Source organism: Podarcis gaigeae, assembly GCF_964106915.1.
Source record: "Podarcis gaigeae genome assembly, chromosome: Z".
NCBI classification, from domain to species: domain Eukaryota; kingdom Metazoa; phylum Chordata; class Lepidosauria; order Squamata; family Lacertidae; genus Podarcis; species Podarcis gaigeae.
Genome location: NC_139691.1, coordinates 24852480 through 24875998, shown reverse-complemented (window position 1 = coordinate 24875998; position 23519 = coordinate 24852480). Strand labels below are relative to the sequence as shown.

At 43.0% G+C, this 23519-nt stretch overlaps 1 protein-coding gene across 2 annotated transcripts; it reads left to right on the top strand.

Moving 5' to 3' along the window:
- Nucleotides 1–9825: 9825 nt before the first annotated feature.
- LOC310836763 (epididymal secretory protein 4-like) lies at nucleotides 9826–18085 on the top strand. 2 transcript variants are annotated; one of them, XM_083722571.1, is made up of 6 exons: nucleotides 9826–9983; nucleotides 12311–12438; nucleotides 14049–14116; nucleotides 14818–14910; nucleotides 16623–16724; nucleotides 17888–18085. In XM_083722571.1, exons 1-6 carry the CDS (start codon nucleotides 9888–9890, stop codon nucleotides 17905–17907), a joined length of 507 nt encoding a protein of 168 aa, XP_083578697.1. In that variant the 5' UTR covers nucleotides 9826–9887; the 3' UTR covers nucleotides 17908–18085. The 2 variants fall into 2 exon arrangements, with proteins under 2 accessions (XP_083578697.1, XP_083578696.1); XM_083722570.1 differs by lacking the exon at nucleotides 17888–18085 and having other exon boundaries at nucleotides 16623–17859.
- Nucleotides 18086–23519: the final 5434 nt, after the last annotated feature.

Here is a 23519-nt window from a genome sequence, read left to right as displayed (position 1 = left end):
AATGGCAGAAAAGTACCAGTTTTAATGTATGCGGATAACGCTGTTCTTCTCTCTCAAACCAAAGTGGGTCTGAAACGTGCCTTAGAAAAGTTTAGTGACCAATGTAACACTGAACTGTTAACAATTAACTTTGCCAAAACCAAAATTGTACATTTTAACCGCTCCTTCAGGAAAGATAATTGGAGCGTAAAGGGAAACGCCATTGAACAGACTAAGACCTTCCAATACTTAGGCATTACTTTCTCTTATAATGCCAAATTGTCAACACACCTGACCACATCAGCTATATCAGCAGGAAGAAGTGCAAATGCCATCCTTAGATTATTCAGAAGGAAAGGAGCTGGCTTCCTCCCGATGGCCCTAAAAGTTTTCCAGGCAAAATCTTTAGCCCAACTCCTGTATGGCTCTCAAATTAGCCCCTCTGCCAACCTTAAGACCCTTGAAACAGTACAATCAAAATTCTTAAGATCATTATTTGCTACCCCAAAGTGTACACCTAATGCAGTCCTAAGGCAAGAGGCAGGGCTGCCCAGAGTGGAATTAAAAGTCTGGGAGCAAGCAATATCCCTCTGGCTGAAAATCCATTACAATCCTAAGGGACTGTTACCTTGCTTCCTGGCCGCAGTTCCCTATCCTCCTTGGCTTATGCAAATAACTAACAAGATCAAACAAGTCGGCCTAAACCCTGAAAATCTTCTTATTGGAACTCTGAATAAGGCAAAAGCAATTATCACTCAGAGACTTTACGATGTCGAATTACAACAAGAAGACGCCCTACTCCCGGAGATGTATAGATGTTTAAAAGCCTGGCCTAATTTTGCAGCTGCCCCTTACTTAACTAACATCACTAACGAAGCTTATAGATGGGCTTTCTCTAGAGCCCGCTTTGAGACAATGCCCTCAGCAGTGCTGTACGGCAAATTCAGGCGGGTACCAATGCATGGGCGTCTCTGCCCCGTATGTCTAATAAGGTAGAATCTGTCACACACATCCTTCTATTTTGCGAATTTTATAGTGAAGAACGAGTTCAACTTATTTTGCCGCTTTTATCAAAATTTATACCCCTACAACATTATTTGGAATCCTCCCCCGAAATTCTACGAAAATACCTTCTGGAAGACTCCTCAAGATCAATATCATATGAGGAGGCCAAATTTTGCACTTTAGTAATCAGGAAGCGTAAATCTCTTCTGTTGAATGGCACACTACGAAGTTCCCTTGTGTAATCTTTTTTTTCTGATGTTGTTGTTGATTTCTTTTTGTTTGATCTTGTGGTGTTTAGTGTCACTGGCTTTTGCCGCAATAAAACTTGATGATGATGAGTACTTCTGGGTTTCGGCAGTCTGAAACCCAACCTGCCAAAAAAACGCAACCTGAAGCGGCTGCAACCCGAGGTATGACTGTACTTTTAATATATATTGTTATAAAACTTCTGGTTAATTCAATCATCCTGCCAGTGATCTTATTTGTTTATAGTTTATTTTTTTATACAATAAACCATTTCCATTCATCTATTATAAGTTTCTTATCTTGATTTCTTATTTTTCCAACAAGTTTTGCCATTTCTGCATATTCCATAATTTTTTGTATCCGTTCTTCCTTTGCTGGGACTTCTTCTTCATTCCATTTTTGGGCAGGTAACATTCTTACCGCTGTAGCTGCATACATGAACAAATTTCTATACAGTGGGTAGTTTTACCTTGCAGCAGGTAAAAAGGTAAAGGTAAAAAACGCCTGGATGGTTAAGTCCTGTCAAAGGCGACTATGGGGTTGCGGTGCTCATCTTGCTTCAGGCCAAGGGAGCTGGCATTTGTCCGCATGACAGCTTTCTGGGTCACGTGGCCAGCATGACTAAACTGCTACTGGCGCATGGAGAACCGTGACAAGTGCCAGAGCACATGGAAACACCATTCACCTTCCCGCCACAGCGGTACCTATTTATCTATTCACACTAGTATGCTTTCAAACTGCTAGGTGTGCAGGACCTGGGACCAAGCAAAGGGAGCTCACCCCATCAGGTGGATTCTAACCGCTGACCTTCTGATCCACAAGCCCAAGAGGCTCAGTGGTTTAGAGCACAGTGCCACTTGCTCCTTTGCAGCAGACTAGTTGGGAAATGGATAGTAGAAGTTTTGGGGTTCTTTTGCTTGAGGAGTCTTTCCACTCTCTCCTGAAAACTTTCTGCATAGCTTCTAATGTCCTTCAAGGCCAAAGTACAGTGGTACCTCAGGTTACAGATGCTTCAGGTTACAGATGCTTCAGGTTACAGACTCCGCTAACCCAGAAATAGTACCTCGGGTTAAGAACTTTGCTTCAGGATGAGAACAGAAATTGCGCTACAGTGGCAGCGGGAGGCCCAGTTAGCTAAAGTGGTACCTCAGGTTAAGAACAGTTTCAGGTTAAGAACGAATTAACCCAAGGTACCACTGTAAAGTGTTTTAAAATGGAAGCAGATGTATTGGATTAATTTTACTCTAAGCACAGCGAGACTTGGTCTTGAAACGTCTGCTTCCTATTCTTTCCTATTGAAATTCACTTCGTTAGTTGGGGCCCAATTCTCCAATCTGTTAAGGTCACTTTGCATCCCAGTATTAGCTACTCCTCCCAGTTTTGTGTCACTGGTAAATTGGATGAACATCCCCTCAATTCCTTCGTCCAAGTCATGTATAAAGACATTGAACAACAGTGGGCCCAGGACAGAACCCTGCAGTACCCTACTTATTACCTTTTATCAGGATGATGAGGAACCGTTTGGGTTTGGTCATCCAGCCAGCTACTAATCCACCTAACAGAATCCTCATTCAGTCCACCAGCTTCTATGCAAGAATATCATGGGTGTTGTTTTTTTTCAAAAGCCTTACTGAAATCAAGATATGTCATTTACCAACTATATGGATGTTAATAATGGGACAACAAAAATAGATTTTATGCGCTCTAATAGTAGCCAAGAGGCTGATATATATTTTTATATCTTAATATAATGTTTTTCCCATTGACACAGTTGTGTGTTGTGTTCTTTGTTCTTTCTCTTTGTATCACTTTACAGTGGAATGATTCCACTAGAACCTTGGTTCCCAAACTTAATCCATTCTGGGAGTCTGTTCAATTCCTGAAACAGTCTGGGAACGAAGGCAAGGCTTTTGATTGGCTGCAGCAGCTTCCTGCAGCCAATCAGAAGTTGCGGAAGCCGTGCTGGGCATTCAACTTCCAAAGAACATTCCAAAGAACCGGAACAATTACCTCCGGTTTTCGTTTGTTCGGGAGCCAAGGTTCCACTATATTACTTTATAATTGAAAAAACTAATAAAATATCAATAAATTTTTTATTAAAGTATATACTATGTTTGGTGGGTGTGATATTGGGTTGGATGGAGTGAATATTGTTTTTATATAGCAGACAGATGAAGAATTGGAAGTTCTTTACTTTCTGAATCTTAATTTTCTATCTTTCTCTTTTAATTTCTTTCTTTCTTTCTTTCTCCTCCTCAATTTCTCCACACACACACCCTACCACTTTGCATGTTTTTATTGTATCTAGATAAAATTATTAGTTGGTTTAAAAATAGAGAAAATATATTAAATTTTTCATTATAAACCTTAATAAAATTTATTTTAATAAATCAAGATATAATATGTCAACAGCATTCCTCCAATTCCCTAACCCTGGGCTATGGCCTGAGAGACTCAGCTGTGCCAGAAAAGAGGTGCAGGGACTGCTGGGTAGACCAAGTGGTCTACACCACTACGTTTACACCTTCATTGGAAAAGGGACTAAAGAGTCTTTCCTTCCTTTTTATTTTCTATGAGAGCTGCATATTCTGTGAAAGGACTATGGTAATTTAACATTTATCTTTCTTATGGACTCTCTGGACGTCCTTCTTTTTTAATATTCACAACTATTTTCAATCCTGCTATCAGTAGCATTTGCTTCTGCAAATGTTTTGGGGCTCATGTACTCCTTTGTTTCCAGCTCATGCATGTCCTGCAACTTCCTGTTAAAATCCTGTAAATTTTCATCTCACAAGTTTTCTGAGGCTCTTTAGGGGGGTTCCCCACTTTTGTTGTGTCCCTCCATACGGCAATAATGTGGTAAGGCTGGGGAAACATCACAGAACAATTAGTAAAGCAGAAGGATGCATGGGCAGTCAAAAACAAATTCACCACTAATGCACTGTTGTGCCAATGACACGTTGTGGAATTGCATCATTCTGGAGGGACCCTTTCTATTTGTCAGAGATGGATGTTCAGAGAACAAATTAGGGACACTTCCAGGTTATTATTATATTACCTATGGGATTCAGTCACATACTCACAAATTCAGGTTGCAGAATTAAAGGGAATTGGGCATTAAGATAAAATCCTGCCAAATCTCCTTCTCTTTCATTTTTTTCTTTTTCTGGGTGTCTGGGACTTTGCCCAAGCCAGGCAGGACTACCACTGAAGAAACAAAATGGTGGTCCTGTTACACTGCCCCACCAGGCTTAGGTTTGTATAGCACTTTTGTGCGAACTGAGATTTTTGCTCTCCTTTGCGCATTAAAACTCTGTTTTAAAGTTGTAGCCCTCATTGATTATTATATTTTTATTAACATTTTCAGGAAGACCTTGGCTTAGGCATTGGGTGTGTATCCCTCCCAGTCAGGGGACTGAGGCACAGTCAGGGTTAATTGGATCCAGGGAGGGGGCACTGCAAGACTTTTATTTTACGCAGCAAGCCAGGGCCCTTTTCTGTGCAACCCAGGGGAGTTAACTGACAACCTTTCAGTGTATGGCCAGAGACTCCCTTCACACAAACCCCTTTAACAGGGAACCCTGGAATCACCGCCGCACGGGGTGGGGGGTGAGTCACCCCTTCACCCCCCCCCCCCATTTAGGGAAGATAGACTAAAGGATTTCGCCCAAGGCCTAAAACCACCAAAGTTGTGACAATTGCTATGGGGAAGGCAAAACCTGAAGAGCAGGGGGAAATTCCGTTCCGGTTTTTTTAACAACAACCATCATAACCACATAAGACGTGCCCAGTTGCATCAGTTTAGAGGTCTATCTGGCCCAGTATTCTGTTTCCTACCGTGACCAGCAAGCAAGCAAGAGGCCTGCAAGCAAGACATGATTGCAATACCCATGTTCTTGCAACTGGCATTCTAAGGCATACCATTATCGCTTCTCTGGAACCCTCAAGTGGAAGTCCAGCAAGCACAAGTTAAAAATAGGCCATAATTTAATTGCCATTAAAGGAAGACCATCCACACAGCCCATAATATAGAAAGTTTGAGGTATGCCATACAATGTGCCACAAGGGAAAGTGTGTGTTTCTCTGTTCCAGAGCCCCAAAAAGGATCAGATAGGAAGGGGAACAAATTTCTTTTCAAGTTTTAAGGTGCTTTTGTTTGTTCATTCCGATATAGTAGTAAAAAAGCATTTTTGTGTCTGTGTGTTTCTGTATTGAAATATAAATGAAAAACATTTGGTTCAGTACTACTGATGTGATACAAGTGCTAAGAAAGTGCAGGACGAATTGAAGTGTGGACAGAACCTGAGTCTCCTGGGCTAGAACTGACTGTTGAAGCAGCCGCAGCATTCAGAGAAGCAGCTATTGACACACATGACCTAAACAAGCCTCTATGGTGCATTAACGCCTGGATACCCCAGGTCAGCCCTGGAGATCTGGCAACCCTGGATAAAGGGAAACTTAGATGGTAAAGTCTTGTCATACAACAACTCCTTATTTCTGCTCAATGACTCCCATTTGTTCTGTAATAAATCTAGTTTTATTCACAAGTCCTCCCTGGTCTAAGGTTACCAGACGTCCCCATTTCCCATTTCCCCATTTCTATTATGGACCGTCCCCGGATTTACAAATCAATCCATCAATTTAGTAGGAAGTTGAAAAGTGTCCCCGGATTGAAGAAAATCTGGTAGCATTGCCCTAGTCTCTTCTTTAAAAACCATGTTTCTCTGAGCATACACGGCTGTGCAACTTTTGCTTTTTGCTTATTGATTCCCCCCCCCCACACACACACCATTTTTTATTCTATGGACGCAAGCTGCCTTTGCGACCTCAGCCTGTCTGATTTATAGCATTTCTCTACATTTGCTGACTACCAGTTCTCCTCACTTTATTGTGCAAAGGTGGTTCTAGTTCCTGTCATCTTTAATCTCTCTCTCTCTCTCTCTCTCTCTCTCTCTCTCTCTCTCTCACACACACACACACACACACACACACGAAACAAAGGTTTCTTCTCTTTCCCCTCACTATACTTTGGGAAACATTGCTGTTGCTGTTTTTCCCTGTTTGAAAGTATACCGTTGAGTATCTTTTAAATGTTATTCCCATTTAGTGCCTCATTACTGAACTTCTAAGTGACACTCTTTCCCGCCTGACTTGCCTTAGCAATGGGATTGCTGCAACAAGGAGGGCAGGGTCAGCTGGGAATTATAGTTGCCGAGCGGACCTGAGTGAAGCCTGCCTCTCTCAGGTCCGTTCATCAGCCCTAAGGCTGCCATGGATTGGCTCATTTGAATTAGCAGGTTTGGCGGGAACCCCTGGGCCCCCACGGCAGCTGAGGGAGACGTGCTGCGCTCAAAATGGGGTGTTGCGTCTAAGCAGCGAGGGAGACCCTGTGTCAGGCTGCAACCACCGCTCACCGAGGAGATACAATAAGTGGCCCAGGTGGCCACTTTGGGGGGAGGAGGGTTTACATGAAAACCTTGTGAACATTTTCAAAATAAAATTCTCTCCCCGACTTTTGCTGAGTTTCTATGTTTTGTTCTTTAGACAATTTATTTGTGTCACTCTGCTTTGGACTGTTATTAACACCAGTGCTATTTTTCTAGAAAATGAGGTACCTGAACTAACCATGAACACCTCCTTTGTTCTCTTATAATGGCAATAGCACCCACCGGAGGGGGGCCAGAACTGAGATGGGACCTCAGTTGGCTTAGCTTCCTCTAAGCCTTAGGGGTTAACTTTATTAGTCTTCCTCCTTATGAAGCCCTGGAGTTGCCTGGATCTGGAACAGATCAGGAGGAGGAAAGCAGGTCTTTAATCAGAAATACCAGAAATGTTATAGTTTGTGTCTGTGTGGGTGTGTGTGGGTGTCAAAGAAGACAGGGACTCATTCATACGAGTCAACTCTTAGGGGCCGTGGTCCCTTCAGCCCCCACCCTCCAGAAAACATTTAAGGAGTCCAGACCCCCCCACCCCAAATTGATAGGCATTACCATTCAAATGATACCGTTTGCATGCATGTGATCGATTGTGCAGGATGGGACTTAGGTAAAGGTAAAGGGACCCCTGACCATTAGGTCCAGTTGTGACCAACTCTGGGGTTGCGGTGCTCATCTCGCTTTATTGGCCGAGGGAGCCGGCGTACAGCTTCCGGGTCATGTGGCCAGCATGACTACGCTGCTTCTGGCAAACCAGAGCAGCGCACAGTCCCAGGCTCTGTGGTTTAACCCTAGGATGGAACTTACCCCATTCCAAATATTTTATTCAAGTTGGCACCCCCAGACTCATTGCGGAAGAAACAGAACAGAAATGTGGGTGGCATAATATATTTAAAACTTTCTAATTGCAAACAAAGCCTTACAATTTCATGTATTATCTCTACAGTTAAAAGGAACACGAAGGCAGCAGCGAAGATGATCAAGGGCTTGAACACAAAGTGGTTAGAGGGGGAGTTTCTTTCATCTAATACTAGAACTTTGGGTAATCCACTATCGTTGATGGGGAAATTACAGACCATGGAAAAGGTTCTTCATGTAGTACTTAATTGCTTTGTGGAATGCACAGGCACAAACTGTGATGGGGCCAATAAACTTGGAGGCTTGGAAAGCAAGCGTCCATAAATTCATTGAGGTAGGGAGAAGATGCCTGCCTATGGCTGTTCTCAATTATGGCTATATAGAATACCCTGGTTCAGGGGCAATCTACCACCTGCTAGAAGGCAATCGGCAAGAGTGGACTCGTGATTCTGGGCTTCCTGCTTGGCCACCGGACTAGATGGGTCTTTGCTCTGATCCAGTAAATTGGCTCTTTTTATGCAGACGCAAACACCGACCTGTTCTCCACAGAGATACTGTGGTGTATCTCTGGTGTGTGAATTTATATATGTGCATGTGTGAAGCCCCATTCATTGCTATGACACATCACATGAAGGGATTCAAACATTCCCTCCAAAACAAAAGTGAAGCATTTACAGGTTTTAAATGCGCCCTCAGCGTACCTTTTTTAAGGATATCCCTGCCCTCCATAGAGAGGGAGGAAGCTCCTAAGAATGTCCTGGAAGCATCGAGGGCTAAAAGGAAAAAAGCAGAAAAAAGCTGGGCAGCAGAGGAATGCAATGGTCTTAGTTGGAACCAGTTTCTGAGAGGCAGGTGTAGAGTGTATGCGGAGATTGACACAAACACATGCTTAATACTGTGTCTTGGTGTAGTACAACAGAAGTATTATCTCACCCCCACATGTCCTGTGTAGATATAACCAAATAAAAAGGATAGTCATCTGGTTTTCTCCAGCTCAGTAGGTGGTGGAGACAGTCACTCTGCTGACCACATAGGGGAGTTTGGACTCAGCAAAGGAGTGGAGCACTAGGCTTTGTGACCTCCAAGAGGGCCAAGGATGTATGGGAGGCTCCAGGCCCTCATCCCAGAATATTAATAGATGCTAACTAAATTCTACTTGCATTTTTAACATTGTGAAAATTGTCTCTAGTAAGATACCTTAGAAACAACAACAACCTGCATACTCTTACCTACCTAAATACCCACCTAAGCAGGGCCGACAGATGACATTTTGCCGCCTGAGGCAAAATGGAAAATGGCACCCACATCCTGCTCCTCCACATGAAGTGACTGGAGGCAGCCCAGTGTGCTGAAGGCAGGGGAGAAAAAATGAGGCTGGAGAAGAGAAGGTGGTGTGAGCAGTGTGCTCCCTGGGGCAGAAGAGGAGAGAAGAGTCTCAGTGGGCAGGCAGCTATTGAGGTTCCTCAGATCTGCCAGCCCTCTCAACTGTCCCCAGCTTGCTGCCTGAGGTGACTGCCTCAGCAAGGCTCATGGGCCCGCCAGCCCTGCACTTAAGCTGACACCACTCATCCCTACATCTAACCCTATTATAAATAAGCATGTAAATGGCAAAATAAAGATACAGTGGTACCTCGCAAGACGAATGCCTCGGAAGACGAAAAACTCGCAAGACGAAAGAGTTTTTTGTTTTTTGAGTTGCTTCGCAAGACAAATTTCCCTATGGGCTTGCTTCGCAAGACGAAAACGTCTTGCGAGTTTGTTTTCTTTTTCTTAAAACCGCTTGAAGAGGTGCAGTTGCGACTTGACCGTGCTTCGCAAGATGAAAAGACTCGCAAGACGAAAAGACTCGCGGAACGAATTAATTTCGTCTTGCGAGGTACCACTGTATAAAACAAATCATAGTAGTTCCATGTTGCTGATGGCAAGCTAGGCACCACTTGCTTTGTACCAATGCTTTCTTCTGTTAAAAAGAGGGTGTGCTGAGAATCCTTGGCCACCTCATCGTTAAAAGTAAGCCCACTCCACTTCAGAGTTCTGAGCATTTTTACCCCCCCCCCACACACTGAAAGTTTGCAATATTCCCTCCATTCATGGAGTGGGCTCCAGTCACAGACTGACTCTTCAGATTTCCAGTGGGACAAGCTATGATGTGCATGGTGTGCTAGAGCTTTCTGAATATGGGTACTGATGAAACCATTTCTTCCGAAAATAACTTGGTTATCTTGTTTCCCTGTGAATAATTAGCTTCAAAGAGGTGGATAGGTGGATATGCTTATATCTACTTTGAAGGTTATAAAGAGCCATCATGAAAGAAAGGAAGGAAGGAAGAAAGAAATCTGGTGCAAAGGTGAGCCCATTGCAAGGATGACAGGTGTGCTGTTAAGTTTGGTGTTGACTTCCTTATACTTGCTTCAAGCTTCGGACAGCATCGACATTCAGCCAGACCTTGATGTTCAAAAGGTAACAGCTCTTGTGCCTTACAAATGCCAGTTTTGCAGGACTGTGGCAACAAGATAAGTGTTCAATTTCTCCTTTTACTGCGACAGTTCAAGGCGTCAAGTCAATAGCGAGGCAATAATTTGGCACTGCCATTTGGGGGCCTTGAATTTTGGGGCACGATGCCCACCTGCCTTTGGCTGCGTGCCTGAAAGTAGAGGAATGAGAATCAGAATCAGAAGAATCTTTATTTGCATCAGCCACTAGTCATAGCAATACAATAAAATGTACTGAAGAAAGAGGTAAAAACTTAACTGTACAAAATACATTTTGGAAGTTTACATCAATAAACAAATAATAGATCTTATTCTAATTGCCCCCGCTAAAAACCTTGCAGTTTTTGCTGTCATCTTGATCATCTAAAAGAAAGGACACAGATGCAATGGTTAAGCGACCAGGCATAGACAATAATAGAGGAATAATAACCTCACTCCTCAAATAATTATAAATAGAATGTAAGTACATGAGCCACTGACTCAATACTGCCTTCTCCACTTGGACATAACCATTTTTCCAGTGGAATTTTTTGAAATCGACCCTCAAGTACAGTCAAAGACAGTATATTCAATCTTGTGAAAGTGAAACCATGTCTGTATTTTGGAATTGTTAAATTTTGCAGAATAGGGTGCCAAAATGTCAAGGTGGAAAATAATCATACCATGGATAAAATGTTGTATCTTGCGATACGAAGTGTAGTAGACCAGTGGGGTTTAAATTTAGGCAAAGCCAATAAATAAATGTCCTACACCAAATCTGTAATTCAATAGAGGGGAGATTAGCCTCTAAGTGCAATGAAGCATTTGGAACAAAGGATGGAACAGAAAAAGTTGCCTTAGGATCTTAGATTGAACAGCTTCTGTAGATCTAAGGTGAGGGCCTGTCCAAATCTGAGCCCCATATAATAACTGTTCGGGGTTTAGCTTTAAACACTTAAAGGGGTGATGGTATGTGTTTGCCAGCTTTTGTATGGAAAAAGCATGTCAGAATTTTGGCATTTTGAGATGTTTTTTCCTTTGCACATTTCTGATCGGATCAGGTAGATATTCCAACAATCCTTTAGCACAAGGGAGCATTAAATAGCACCATCTGGAGATCTTTTACATATCTAGCTTCTGGGATATGGTCTCTTATTTACTTGGTCACTGTAAATCACAAACTCCCAGGTTTGGATTTTGAGTATAGATTTGAACTTGGGTGAATTTTACTTCCAGCTCTTACTGTCTTTATGTCAGGGGTCTTGCAGCCTGTGGGCCAGATCTGTCTCCCCAAGAGAGTTTTTTTGTTGTGCCAAAGATCTCTTAATTGTGAAATTGTTACAGATTTTAAATAAACAAATTAATTTCTGCATTGCTGCTGCTAAGCACTGCCCTTTATTTTTCCTTAAAAAGTCTGTGACTATTTCATAATGTTCATAATGAAGCCCCATCCCACCAAACACTGTCTCCAGCCTCCCCAATACAAAGCAAAAACTACTTCCTTACTTAAGAGTAATTCTGTAGCACCTGCTACATTCATGTGCCTCTTGTGGCTGATTCATTTCTCTTCTCTTCTCTTCTCTCTGCTACGCAACCACACCATGATGTCAGAAGGAGATGCTTCTACATGGCATCTTCCTCCACATCATTGCACAGTAATCTTTATTGCTTTTCAAATAACACACAAAGCAAAACCTATCTATAATGTGAAGGGTAAAAGTGCTGTGATGCAGAAGAGTAGAAACACAGTTTTACATGTTCCACATATTTTTTCTGGGAAGAGAAAAAGACCACATTTCCAGTAAATGTAAACTCTGCGATAGATAGAAAGAGGGAGGGACACTGAAATTGTGGTGCTGTGTGTGTATGTGTGCTGGACACACACAAGAGAGAGAGAGAAAAAGAGAGAGAGAGAGAGAGAGAGAGAGAGAGAGAGAGAGAGAGAGAGAGAGAGAGAGAGAGAGATATTAGTGGATAAGTGACACGCAGTGGCCCTTACCAACCTCTGGTTGGAGAGCTGTAAAAATTCCCTTTATTGCCATGGCTGAAAAATACATAAATCCTAAAACAGGCCACCACATCAGTGACGCCATTTTCCCTTTGCACAGAGGATCCAAGAAGGTCATAAGCTATGTGAGAGAGTTCTGTTTGCATCCTCTGATTCTTCCAAGCTAAGGTATCTTACACTAGTCGAGGGGCCTTAAGGAAAGGGGGGGGGAAAACAGAGTGGGCTGCCTGGACTGATGCAAGTGGAAAGATGATTAATTTCCCTGGATGCATTTATGAAAAACAAACTATACCAACTTCTTTTTCTAGTTGGCTGGAAGATGGAATCTCATTGCACTGGCAATAGATAAAGGTGAACCAACGCATTACAACAGACGTCTTATTACAGTGGAGCCTGAAAGCAATGGAGAAATGGTTTATGTAACAGATGCTTATCAGTAAGTTCTCTTGGATTACCGTATTTTTCGTTCCATAAGGCGCACCTGACCATAAGGCACACCTAGTTTTTAGAGGGGGAAATCAGGATATTTTTTTATTAGAATAATAAAGAGTGTGTGGCTTCTGCGTGAGGTAAGGGAATTCCCCCACCTCGTAGAAAAGCCCACAGGAGCCGCGCACCCTTTAAGAAGTGCACAGCTCCTGCAGGCTTTTCTACGAGGAGGGCGAAGGGACTGACAGGCCGCATCAGTCCCTTCTCCCTCCTGGGGAAAAGCCCGCAAGAGCCGCGCAGCTCTTGGAGCCTTTCCTGCCTGCCTCCCCCCTGCATTCACTCCATAAGATGTACACACACTTTCCCTTACTTTTTAGGAGGGAAAAGGTGCATCTTATGGAGGGAAAAATACGGTACTTTGATACCACCTTTCTTTGTGCTTCAAGATTCATGAATACACTTTTTGAAGTGGGGTAATCACTAAAATTGTAGAGTCTTGACAGCTGCAATTCTGCAAGTTTGTAGGGACAGAATATTATGCATGTTGAAAGAAGATATGTTCATGCAACTTCCTCCCTGAATCCTTCTCTTTACATTATGATGGCAAAATGTTTTCTGTGTGGGGTTCCCCATTAGCCATCACAGTTTCCAGAACTCTATTCCCCAGGCAGCTACTTGTGTTGCCCATCATGTTGGGCAAGGAATCAATACCAGGAGAGTTCCAGACTCCCCCCCCATGACCCTCCAGGTCTGAGAATGTGATGTTGCTGGAGTTGTCAGGCTCAGAACACACACTTTCTAGGCTGTCCTTCTCACCTCCGTCCTGTAAGAGCAAGCAGATGCAGAATAGGGCAATAGGCCTTTAGATAATGTACAGTACACTGTCTGTTGGCGCCACACCTTCTCAAGAGCTATCAGACCAGCCTGACATAATAAGGCCTCAGAAGGCATCAGCATGCCTGATTCTGAGAGAACTCTGGGCAAACATGCCAAAGAAAAGTTCTCCAAGGTCCTGCCCAGCAATTTCCCACATTGGATTGGACTTATTGACTCATGACTTGAAATGTAAGTGCTCTGGACTCTCACGCTCTACCAGACACCCAACCCCCAAGAACTTAGCCCCAAAGTAGCAAGAACACTCAGGAGCATTCCTTTTGCTGTGGAACCATCTCAGAGCTTCATAGTCAAGAAACACCTGGTGCCCTTTAGATCAGTGGTTCTCAACCTTGGGTCCCCAGATGTTTTTGGCCTACAACTCCCATTATCCCTAGCTCACAGGACCAGTGGTCAGGGAGGATGGGACTTGTAGGCCAAAAACACCTGGGGACCCAAGCTTGAGAAATGCTGCCCTAGATGTTTTGGATTACAGTCCCTATCAACCCCAACCAGTCCAGTCATGTTCCTATTAGTTCCTGTATCATGCAGCCATACCAGCTGGGGCTGGTGAAGTTTAGTCTAGAACATTGGGAGGGCATTGGATTGGCAAGGATTTCCCTACATAAACTCACAAGATTTCCCCAGACCAGAATTTCAGTTGGTTCAGGCATGGATGGAGTGGGAGGATGTTTCCTACTGCAGACACTTTTCTGATCTTATATATATTTTTCCCCCTGCCAGAGATAATGAATGCAAAAAGATGGTGAGTCGATTGATTCCGGGTGAGAAGCCTGGAATATATACAAAAGGTAACTTCAAGTGGCTCATTCCTCCCTTAGGCTGGAGGGAAATTATAATATTTTACTCACCTCCATGGGAAACCAATCTGTTCTCAAGCCACCTCTGCTCTCTCTACCTCCCTCCCCACCAGTTAGGGCTTCCTAATGGGGGCTTAATATTGCAACTCGGTCCTTGAGATAATCACAGATAGGTTGTTGGCAAGAGACTTTTTAAACTTTGGATTCCTCTGAGAAGTGATAAATACGGATTCAGTGAGGGGAGGGGATATGGGTTGTCAGCATTTTGATTCCAGTAACATTTTGAGGATGCTGCAAAAAGTGATAAAACGTTTAAAAACTAAAACCAAACCAAACATGGCATGATGAAGTCTTTGCTCATATACAAGGTGAGGGGTGGTAGCGGTGGTGGTAGAATCAGTTCTTCATGGGACCGTCCTACTCCAAAGGATATAAGGTAGGAGAGGCATCCAGCGCAGCTAGACATCTTGAATGCCCTTCTTGAGGCCCATGCTTTAAATGGCTGCCTCTGGACATTCAAACGGGTAAGGTTATTTATTGTATTACACTATTTAAAATGAACATAGTTCAACACAGTTTTGAAAAATCAAATGAGGCTATGCCATTTTGTTCTTCTGAAGCATGAAACAACGTAGTCCAGCGATATATGCACCCTTAAATGATATTTTTTTGTGGTTCTTTTTCACATCTAGGGCAGAGCGCCTTATATTTCATGAAAGCAGATTACAGCAGATATCACATGGTTTTCGTTGACACATCAGTAATGAAGGCCCTTCATCTTTATAGTATGTGCCATTGTGGATGCGGGGGAGTGCACTGGTGTGTGTGTTTGCAAGGAGTGTGTGCTATTGGATGCGTCAGGTATACCTGCCAACTAAAAATATAAAAATACAGTGGTTATTTTTCTTTAGACCCACCAGAAATGTTCCACTCACTGAATTGCAATCTGAACTGGAAATGAAGTTGTTGGGGAGAGGAAAATATGTCTCTTTCTTCATTTCCACTCAAATCATCTTCTCCCAAGTTCTTCTGTAGAAAGAAAAATGGCAGCATTTGGTTTTGTAACATTCATTTGAATGAAGTGTATGTGCAAAAATCTAAGAAAATGGAACTTGCTTGAAGTCGTGGTGCTAATCCAGTGCTTCAGCTAGTACTGCTCATTAGCCCTCATTGTTACAAAACATTCTCCATAGTTCAGTTGGTTAGAGTGTGGTGATGATAATGCCAAGGTTGTAGGTTTGATTCCTGTATGGGACAGCTGCATATTCCTGCATTGCAGGGGGTAGGACGAGATGATCCCCAGGGTCCCTTCCAACCTGACAGTTCTATGATTCTATGACCTCTGGAGAAAAATGCATTGAAAGATATATTCAGCCAGCACAGCTAGATATTTTAGAACAGATTTATGCGCTATTATACATTGTGTCTGCATTGTTATGGTAGGTTAAATGGTACTTTCTATGGTCCTGTTCCCCTTTTAAGGCTGTCCATGTTCCCCTTTTAAAGTTGTCCATCCTTTTGGTGGACGCGGGTGGTGCTGTGGGTTAAACCACAGAGCCTAGGGCTTGCTGATCAGAAGGTTGGTGGTTCGAATCCCCGTGACGGGATGAGCTCCCATTATTCGGTCCCAGATCCTGCCAACCTAGCAGTTTGAAAGCACGAAGTGCAAGTAGATAAATAGGTACAGCTGCAGTGGGAAGGTAAACAGCATTTTTGTGTGCTGCTCTGGTTCACCACAAGTGGCTTAGTCATGCTGGCCACATGACCCGGAAGCTGTATGCCGGTTCCCTTGGCCAATAAAGCGAGATGAGCGCTGCAACCCCAGAGTCATCTGCAACTGGACCTAATGGTCAGGGGTCCCTTTACTATCCTTTTGGTGGCAAATCCCATGCTTTAATTAATTAATTAATTAATTATAGCCTCACATTTTTCCCTGACAGAGACTCAAGGTGGCTTACAAATTAAAAATAAGAAAAAACATAGAAAAAGCCATCATTAAAAACAATTAAGCATTGATAGAATTAAAACATGAAAGACTACTTATAAAAACAGGTCCCTGAAACTGGGATTATGGTAGATACCATTACATTTTGTCAGACATGTATAAAGGCATACTCTTTTACCCCTGAAATGTTTCCAGTAGCCATTCATTTATGGTAGGTCATAATAATACTACTCACAACAATGAATGATTGGTTTCAGGATTATGCAGGTTTTGTGTACTCAAACCAAGGTTATAACACATTAACATTGCATGATAAATAGCCTAAATGGCTTTCTGTGAGCTTTGTTCAGAAAGTTGCATGTTATGAAGCTCACTAGATTCTCACTAAGTTTGTTAAATATTTATTAATCTTTCACTCAATCATGATAGCAGCAAATAAGGCTTTATCTTATACCTCTTTAACTATGTGCTCCCAACCCAGAATATGTCTGTTCCTTCCCCCTCTCTTTCCTCATCCTAATTCTTAATGTGACATCTTTTTGGGGTCTGAAGCTAGGGAACCAGAACCATCAGCTGACATAATAGACATATACAAGGCTGTCGCCAAATCCCTGGATTTGCCAGCGGACAAGATTATCTATCTACACAGATCTGGTAAGAGTAGTTGTCATCTTATGACCTATTATTTCTCAATTTGGGGTAAATAATGGTGAAGTTTCTCTCTCTCTCTCTCTCTCTCTCTCTCTCTCTCTCTCTCTCTCTCTTTCTCTGTTCCTTCCTTCCTTCCTTCCTTCCTTCCTTCCTTCCTTCCTTCTTTTTCCTAAAACAGAACACAAGTTAGATTAAGCTAAGGAACATTGCATTGAACAACATATGTAAAAACAGCCAAACAGCCAAATAAAAGAAAGGCAGATAAAAATATATACTGTATTCTAAAAATCTTCAATTGCATCGGCCATCACCTGATCAAGAGTAGTATGTCTAATGGAACAGGTGAATCCAGATAGCCTTGATAGAAGCAACTGGTGATGGATCCAGGAAGATCATTCCACAGTCAGGCTACTTGAATATAAAAGACCCGCCTTCTTTACCTCAATCAGGCATCTGGCTGAGGTAGATCAGAAAGCAGAGGTGAGGCCATTGATCTGATCAAGCACAAACAGCTTCAGATGGGAAGTGCATCTCTCAATATATCCTAGTCCCAGGCTGTAGCGTTTGTTACGTTAGTTTCTCTCAGCAGTGTAAGCTGTGTGGGCTCTAGGGTGTTTTCTGGGGAAGGGAGGCTTGAGCAACACGCTCTCTATGCACTCCCCTTCCTAAATGGGCCTACCTCTTGTGCACCATTGGTCCTGCTGCTCATTTGCTTGCCTCTCGCTCTGGATCCAATCAGCACTACCTCCTAGAATGAGTGTGGCGGAGGTGTGCAATGGAGGTTGTCTTTCTTCTCCTTGCTCCTTTTGCTACTCACCCACTTGCAGAGTGCAGGTGAAAAGCCAGCAGCAGAACCGACAAGGTCTTACAATAGGCCTCCTACTCCTGTGTGGGCTTCAGCAGTGGTGCCAACCCTGCCTGTGAATTAATGGGGAAAGGGTTGCTGGTTCTCTTAAGCCAACTTTCCTTGTACAGAAAGAGCACCTAAAATGATCAAATGGCTACAGCACCTTCCCTACAAGGAAAGAGTATGAAGGAATCAGCATGTATATTAGCGCTGAGGTGTCCATACAGCTAGAGTGTCCCTATTAGCTAGTTACCAGGTTTCTGCTCCCTGCTCCCAATTCCATGTCTTTCTATGAGACATTATCTTTTTTCTTCCACAGCTCCATGCCCGGCTGCATGAGTTAAATCCTGGAACCTGAGGTTGGGTGTGACTGCAAATATGGCTCCAATTTGTAAAACCATCCCATTTGGAAAGAAAATCAACTGGATCACATCCCTAGAGATGTAACAAAATGGTGTATCAATGCCACTGTCAGTCATTTAATTGTATTGAAAACCCATCAAAACCAATTAAAACCCTAACCCTAAAACCATCAAAGACAAAAATGTGTTCACTTTTATTTTAATCTATTTATTTTTAATTGGCAAATTTATATGCCGTCTTTTGTGACACTGCAAAACAGTGGTAGCCAAATGGCTGATATATTTTTTTTTAATCTTAATATAATGTTTTTCCCATTGACACAGTTGTGTGTTGTGTTCTTTGTTCTTTCTCTTTGTATCACTTTACAGTGGAATGGTTCCACTGGAACCTTGGTTCCCAAACTTAATCCGTTCTGGGAGTCTGTTCAATTCCTGAAACAGTCTGGGAACCAAAGCAAGGCTTCTGATTGGCTGCAGCAGCTTCCTGCAGCCAATCAGAAGCTGCGGAAGCCGTGCTGGGTATTCGACTTTCAAAGAACATTCCAAAGAACCAGAACAATTACTTCCAGTTTTGGTTTGTTCGGGAGCCAGAACATTCAGCTCCCAAGGCATTCTGGAGCCAAGGTTCCACTATATTACTTTATAATTGAAAAAACTAATAAAATATCAATAATTTTTTTATTAAAGCATATACTATGTTTGGTGGGTGTGATATTGGGTTGGATGGAGTGAATATTGTTTTTATATAGCAGACAGATGAAGAATTGGAAGTTCTTTACTTTCTGAATCTTAATTTTCTATCTTTCTCTTTTAATTTCTTTCTTTCTTTCTTTCTTTCTTTCTTTCTTTCTTTCTTTCTTTCTTTCTTTCTCCTCCTCAATTTCTCCACACACACACCCTACCACTTTGCATGTTTTTATTGTATCTAGATAAAATTATTAGTTGGTTTAAAAATAGAGAAAATATATTGAATTTTTCATTATAAACCTTAATAAAATTTATTTTAATAAATCAAGATATAATATGTCAACAGCATTCCTCCAATTCCCTAACCCTGGGCTATGGCCTGAGAGACTCAGCTGTGCCAGACTGGGTTATCAGTGGTACAATTGGAGCAACTGCTTTGACAGAAAATCTCTCTCCCCCAACTTGGTGTTTTGATGTCGTTCTGCTTCATAATGCCAAGAATCGGCAGACTCCCTTATGGGTTGCACATCTAACCCACAAGACAGCAGTCTGGTGACAAATGTGGATGACCCCAGTGCTTTTGCACTCCTTGGCTGGCATGCTGAAAAGAGGTGCAGGGGCAGTTGGGTAGACCAAGTGGTCTACACCACTACGTTTACACCTTCATTGGAAAAGGGACTAAAGAGTCTTTCCTTCCTTTTTATTTTCTATGAGAGCTGCATATTCTGTGAAAGGACTATGGTAATTTAACATTTATCTTTCTTATGGACTCTCTGGACGTCCTTCTTATTTAATATTCACAACTATTTTCAATCCTGCTATCAGTAGCATTTGCTTCTGCAAATGTTTTGGGGCTCATGTACTCCTTTGTTTCCAGCTCATGCATGTCCTGCAACTTCCTGTTAAAATCCTGTAAATTTTCATCTCACAAGTTTTCTGAGGCTCTTTAGGGGGGTTCCCCACTTTTGTTGTGTCCCTCCATACGGCAATAATGTGGTAAGGCTGGGGAAACATCACAGAACAATTAGTAAAGCAGAAGGATGCATGGGCAGTCAAAAACAAATTCACCACTAATGCACTGTTGTGCCAATGACACGTTGTGGAATTGCATCATTCTGGAGGGACCCTTTCTATTTGTCAGAGATGGATGTTCAGAGAACAAATTAGGGACACTTCCAGGTTATTATTATATTACCTATGGGATTCAGTCACATACTCACAAATTCAGGTTGCAGAATTAAAGGGAATTGGGCATTAAGATAAAATCCTGCCAAATCTCCTTCTCTTTCATTTTTTTCTTTTTCTGGGTGTCTGGGACTTTGCCCAAGCCAGGCAGGACTACCACTGAAGAAACAAAATGGTGGTCCTGTTACACTGCCCCACCAGGCTTAGGTTTGTATAGCACTTTTGTGCGAACTGAGATTTTTGCTCTCCTTTGCGCATTAAAACTCTGTTTTAAAGTTGTAGCCCTCATTGATTATTATTATTATTATTTTGGACTTTGTCACCCAATGGTAAGAAAGACGAATTGTCCCCTTGTGCACCATCTACTTTGACTGCTGTTCCTATCAACAGCACCTGGGTAATATCACAGTTGTAAATGTACATGTGTAAAGAGAGAAAAGACGGGCCTCTGCAAGAGTTGCAAGCCAATTCTTCTTTGCAAAGCACAACCTCTGCTTCTCTTCTCCCTCCGGTGATAGCTGATGCTTCTTATCCAATGCTTCTCTGTCCTTGTGAAAAGGGCTCCGCAAGTGTTATGGCTTGAAATTCTAGAAAGCAAAGCCCTCAGGATAAAGGCCAGTCCCTCTGCGCTGAAGAGAACACCTCTGAGTTGCCTACCTGGACAGCCATGCTCTCTTGCTCTGGGCTCCCTTTTGACTCAGAGCATCAGCCTCTGGAGTCTTGGTTAGCTGCATAGCGACCTTGTGTGTAACTCACAGTTACCATTCCCAAGGCAGCCAACTAGTTAGCGGTCTTTGCATTTGGGTTCTGGCTCATAAAGAAACTGTTCAGCAAGACCAACAAGAGTCATTTGACACACTTTTTAGAAAATATTTTAAAATTATTTTCTCAAGTTACAATACAAGAAACTAGAAGAACAAAAAAGCACCCTCCCACCTTTTGCAAAGATGTGAGGTAAGATTACTTTGGAGTGTACATTCCTTAAACTGCTGTATTTGCAACTGTGTGGCAGTTCCAGTTACCACATGCAATAATAGCTACCAAAAATTTTGTGGTTTTGTGGTTATTTTTTCTATCAGTGCTAACTGCATGCCCAGGCGGAGACCCCCTGACCCCCGAGAGACCACCAGAAGGAATGACTAAGTCATGAAGTGTTATGGGATTTACATTGGCCACAACTTTATTAACACTTTCGGGAAGACCTTGGCTTAGGCATTGGGTGTGTATCCCTCCCAGTCAGGGGACTGAGGCACAGTCAGGGTTAATTGGATCCAGGGAGGGGGCACTGCAAGACTTTTATTTTACGCAGCAAGCCAGGGCCCTTTTCTGTGCAACCCAGGGGAGTTAACTGACAACCTTTCAGTGTATGGCCAGTGACTCCCTTCACACAAACCCCTTTAACAGGGAACCCTGGAATCACCGCCACATGGGGTGGGGGGGGTGTCACCATTTCACCCCCCCCCACACACACACATTTAGGGAAGATAGACTAAAGGATTTCGCCCAAGACCTAAAACCACCAAAGTTGTGACAATTGCTATGGGGAAGGCAAAACCTGCGGAGCAGGGGGAAATTCCGTTCCGGTTTTTTTAACAACAACAATCATAACCACATAAGACGTGCCCAGTTGCATCAGTTTAGAGGTCTATCTGGCCCAGTATTCTGTTTCCTACCGTGACCAGCCAGATGTCCCAATCAGAGGCCTGCAAGCGAGACATGATTGCAATAGTCCTTTCACACCCATGTTCTTGCAACTGGCATTCCAAGGCATACCGTTATCGCTTCTCTGGAACCTGGGCTTGAACACAAAGTGGTTAGAGGGGGAGTTTCTTTCATCTAATACTAGAACTTTGGGTAATCCACTATCGTTGATGGGGAAATTACAGACCATGGAAAAGGTTCTTCATGTAGTACTTAATTGCTTTGTGGAATGCACAGGCACAAACTGTGATGGGGCCAATAAACTTGGAGGCTTGGAAAGCAAGCGTCCATAAATTCATTGAGGTAGGGAGAAGATGCCTGCCTATGGCTGTTCTCAATTATGGCTATATAGAATACCCTGGTTCAGGGGCAATCTACCACCTGCTAGAAGGCAATCAGCAAGAGTGGACTCGTGATTCTGGGCTTCCTGCTTGGCCACCGGACTAGATGGGTCTTTGCTCTGATCCAGTAAATTGGCTCTTTTTATGCAGACGCAAACACCGACCTGTTCTCCACAGAGATACTGTGGTGTATCTCTGGTGTGTGAATTTATATATGTGCATGTGTGAAGCCCCATTCATTGCTATGACACATCACATGAAGGGATTCAAACATTCCCTCCAAAACAAAAGTGAAGCATTTACAGGATTTAAATGCGCCCTCAGCGTACCTTTTTTAAGGATATCCCTGCCCTCCATAGAGAGGGAGGAAGCTCCTAAGAATGTCCTGGAAGCATCGAGGGCTAAAAGGAAAAAAGCAGAAAAAAGCTGGGCAGCAGAGGAATGCAATGGTCTTAGTTGGAACCAGTTTCTGAGAGGCAGGTGTAGAGTGTATGCGGAGATTGACACAAACACATGCTTAATACTGTGTCTTGGTGTAGTACAACAGAAGTATTATCTCACCCCCACATGTCCTGTGTAGATATAACCAAATAAAACGATACAAGGATAGTCATCTGGTTTTCTCCAGCTCAGTAGGTGGTGGAGACAGTCACTCTGCTGACCACATAGGGGAGTTTGGACTCAGCAAAGGAGTGGAGCACTAGGCTTTGTGACCTCCAAGAGGGCCAAGGATGTATGGGAGGCTCCAGGCCCTCATCCCAGAATATTAATAGATGCTAACTAAATTCTACTTGCATTTTTAACATTGTGAAAATTGTCTCTAGTAAGATACCTTAGAAACAACAACAACCTGCATACTCTTACCTACCTAAATACCCACCTAAGCAGGGCTGACAGATGACATTTTGCCGCCTGAGGCAAAATGGAAAATGGCACCCACATCCTGCTCCTCCACATGAAGTGACTGGAGGCAGCCCAGTGTGCTGAAGGCAGGGGAGAAAAAATGAGGCTGGAGAAGAGAAGGTGGTGTGAGCAGTGTGCTCCCTGGGGCAGAAGAGGAGAGAAGAGTCTCAGTGGGCAGGCAGCTATTGAGGTTCCTCAGATCTGCCAGCCCTCTCAACTGTCCCCAGCTTGGTGCCTGAGGTGACTGCCTCAGCAAGGCTCATGGGCCCGCCAGCCCTGCACTTAAGCTGACACCACTCATCCCTACATCTAACCCTATTATAAATAAGCATGTAAATGGCAAAATAAAGATACAGTGGTACCTCGCAAGACGAATGCCTCGGAAGACGAAAAACTCGCAAGACGAAAGAGTTTTTTGTTTTTTGAGTTGCTTCGCAAGACGAATTTCCCTATGGGCTTGCTTCGCAAGACGAAAACGTCTTGCGAGTTTGTTTTCTTTTTCTTAAAACCGCTTGAAGAGGTGCAGTTGCGACTTGACCGTGCTTCGCAAGATGAAAAGACTCGCAAGACGAAAAGACTCGCGGAACGAATTAATTTCGTCTTGCGAGGTACCACTGTATAAAACAAATCATAGTAGTTCCATGTTGCTGATGGCAAGCTAGGCACCACTTGCTTTGTACCAATGCTTTCTTCTGTTAAAAAGAGGGTGTGCTGAGAATCCTTGGCCACCTCATCGTTAAAAGTAAGCCCACTCCACTTCAGAGTTCTGAGC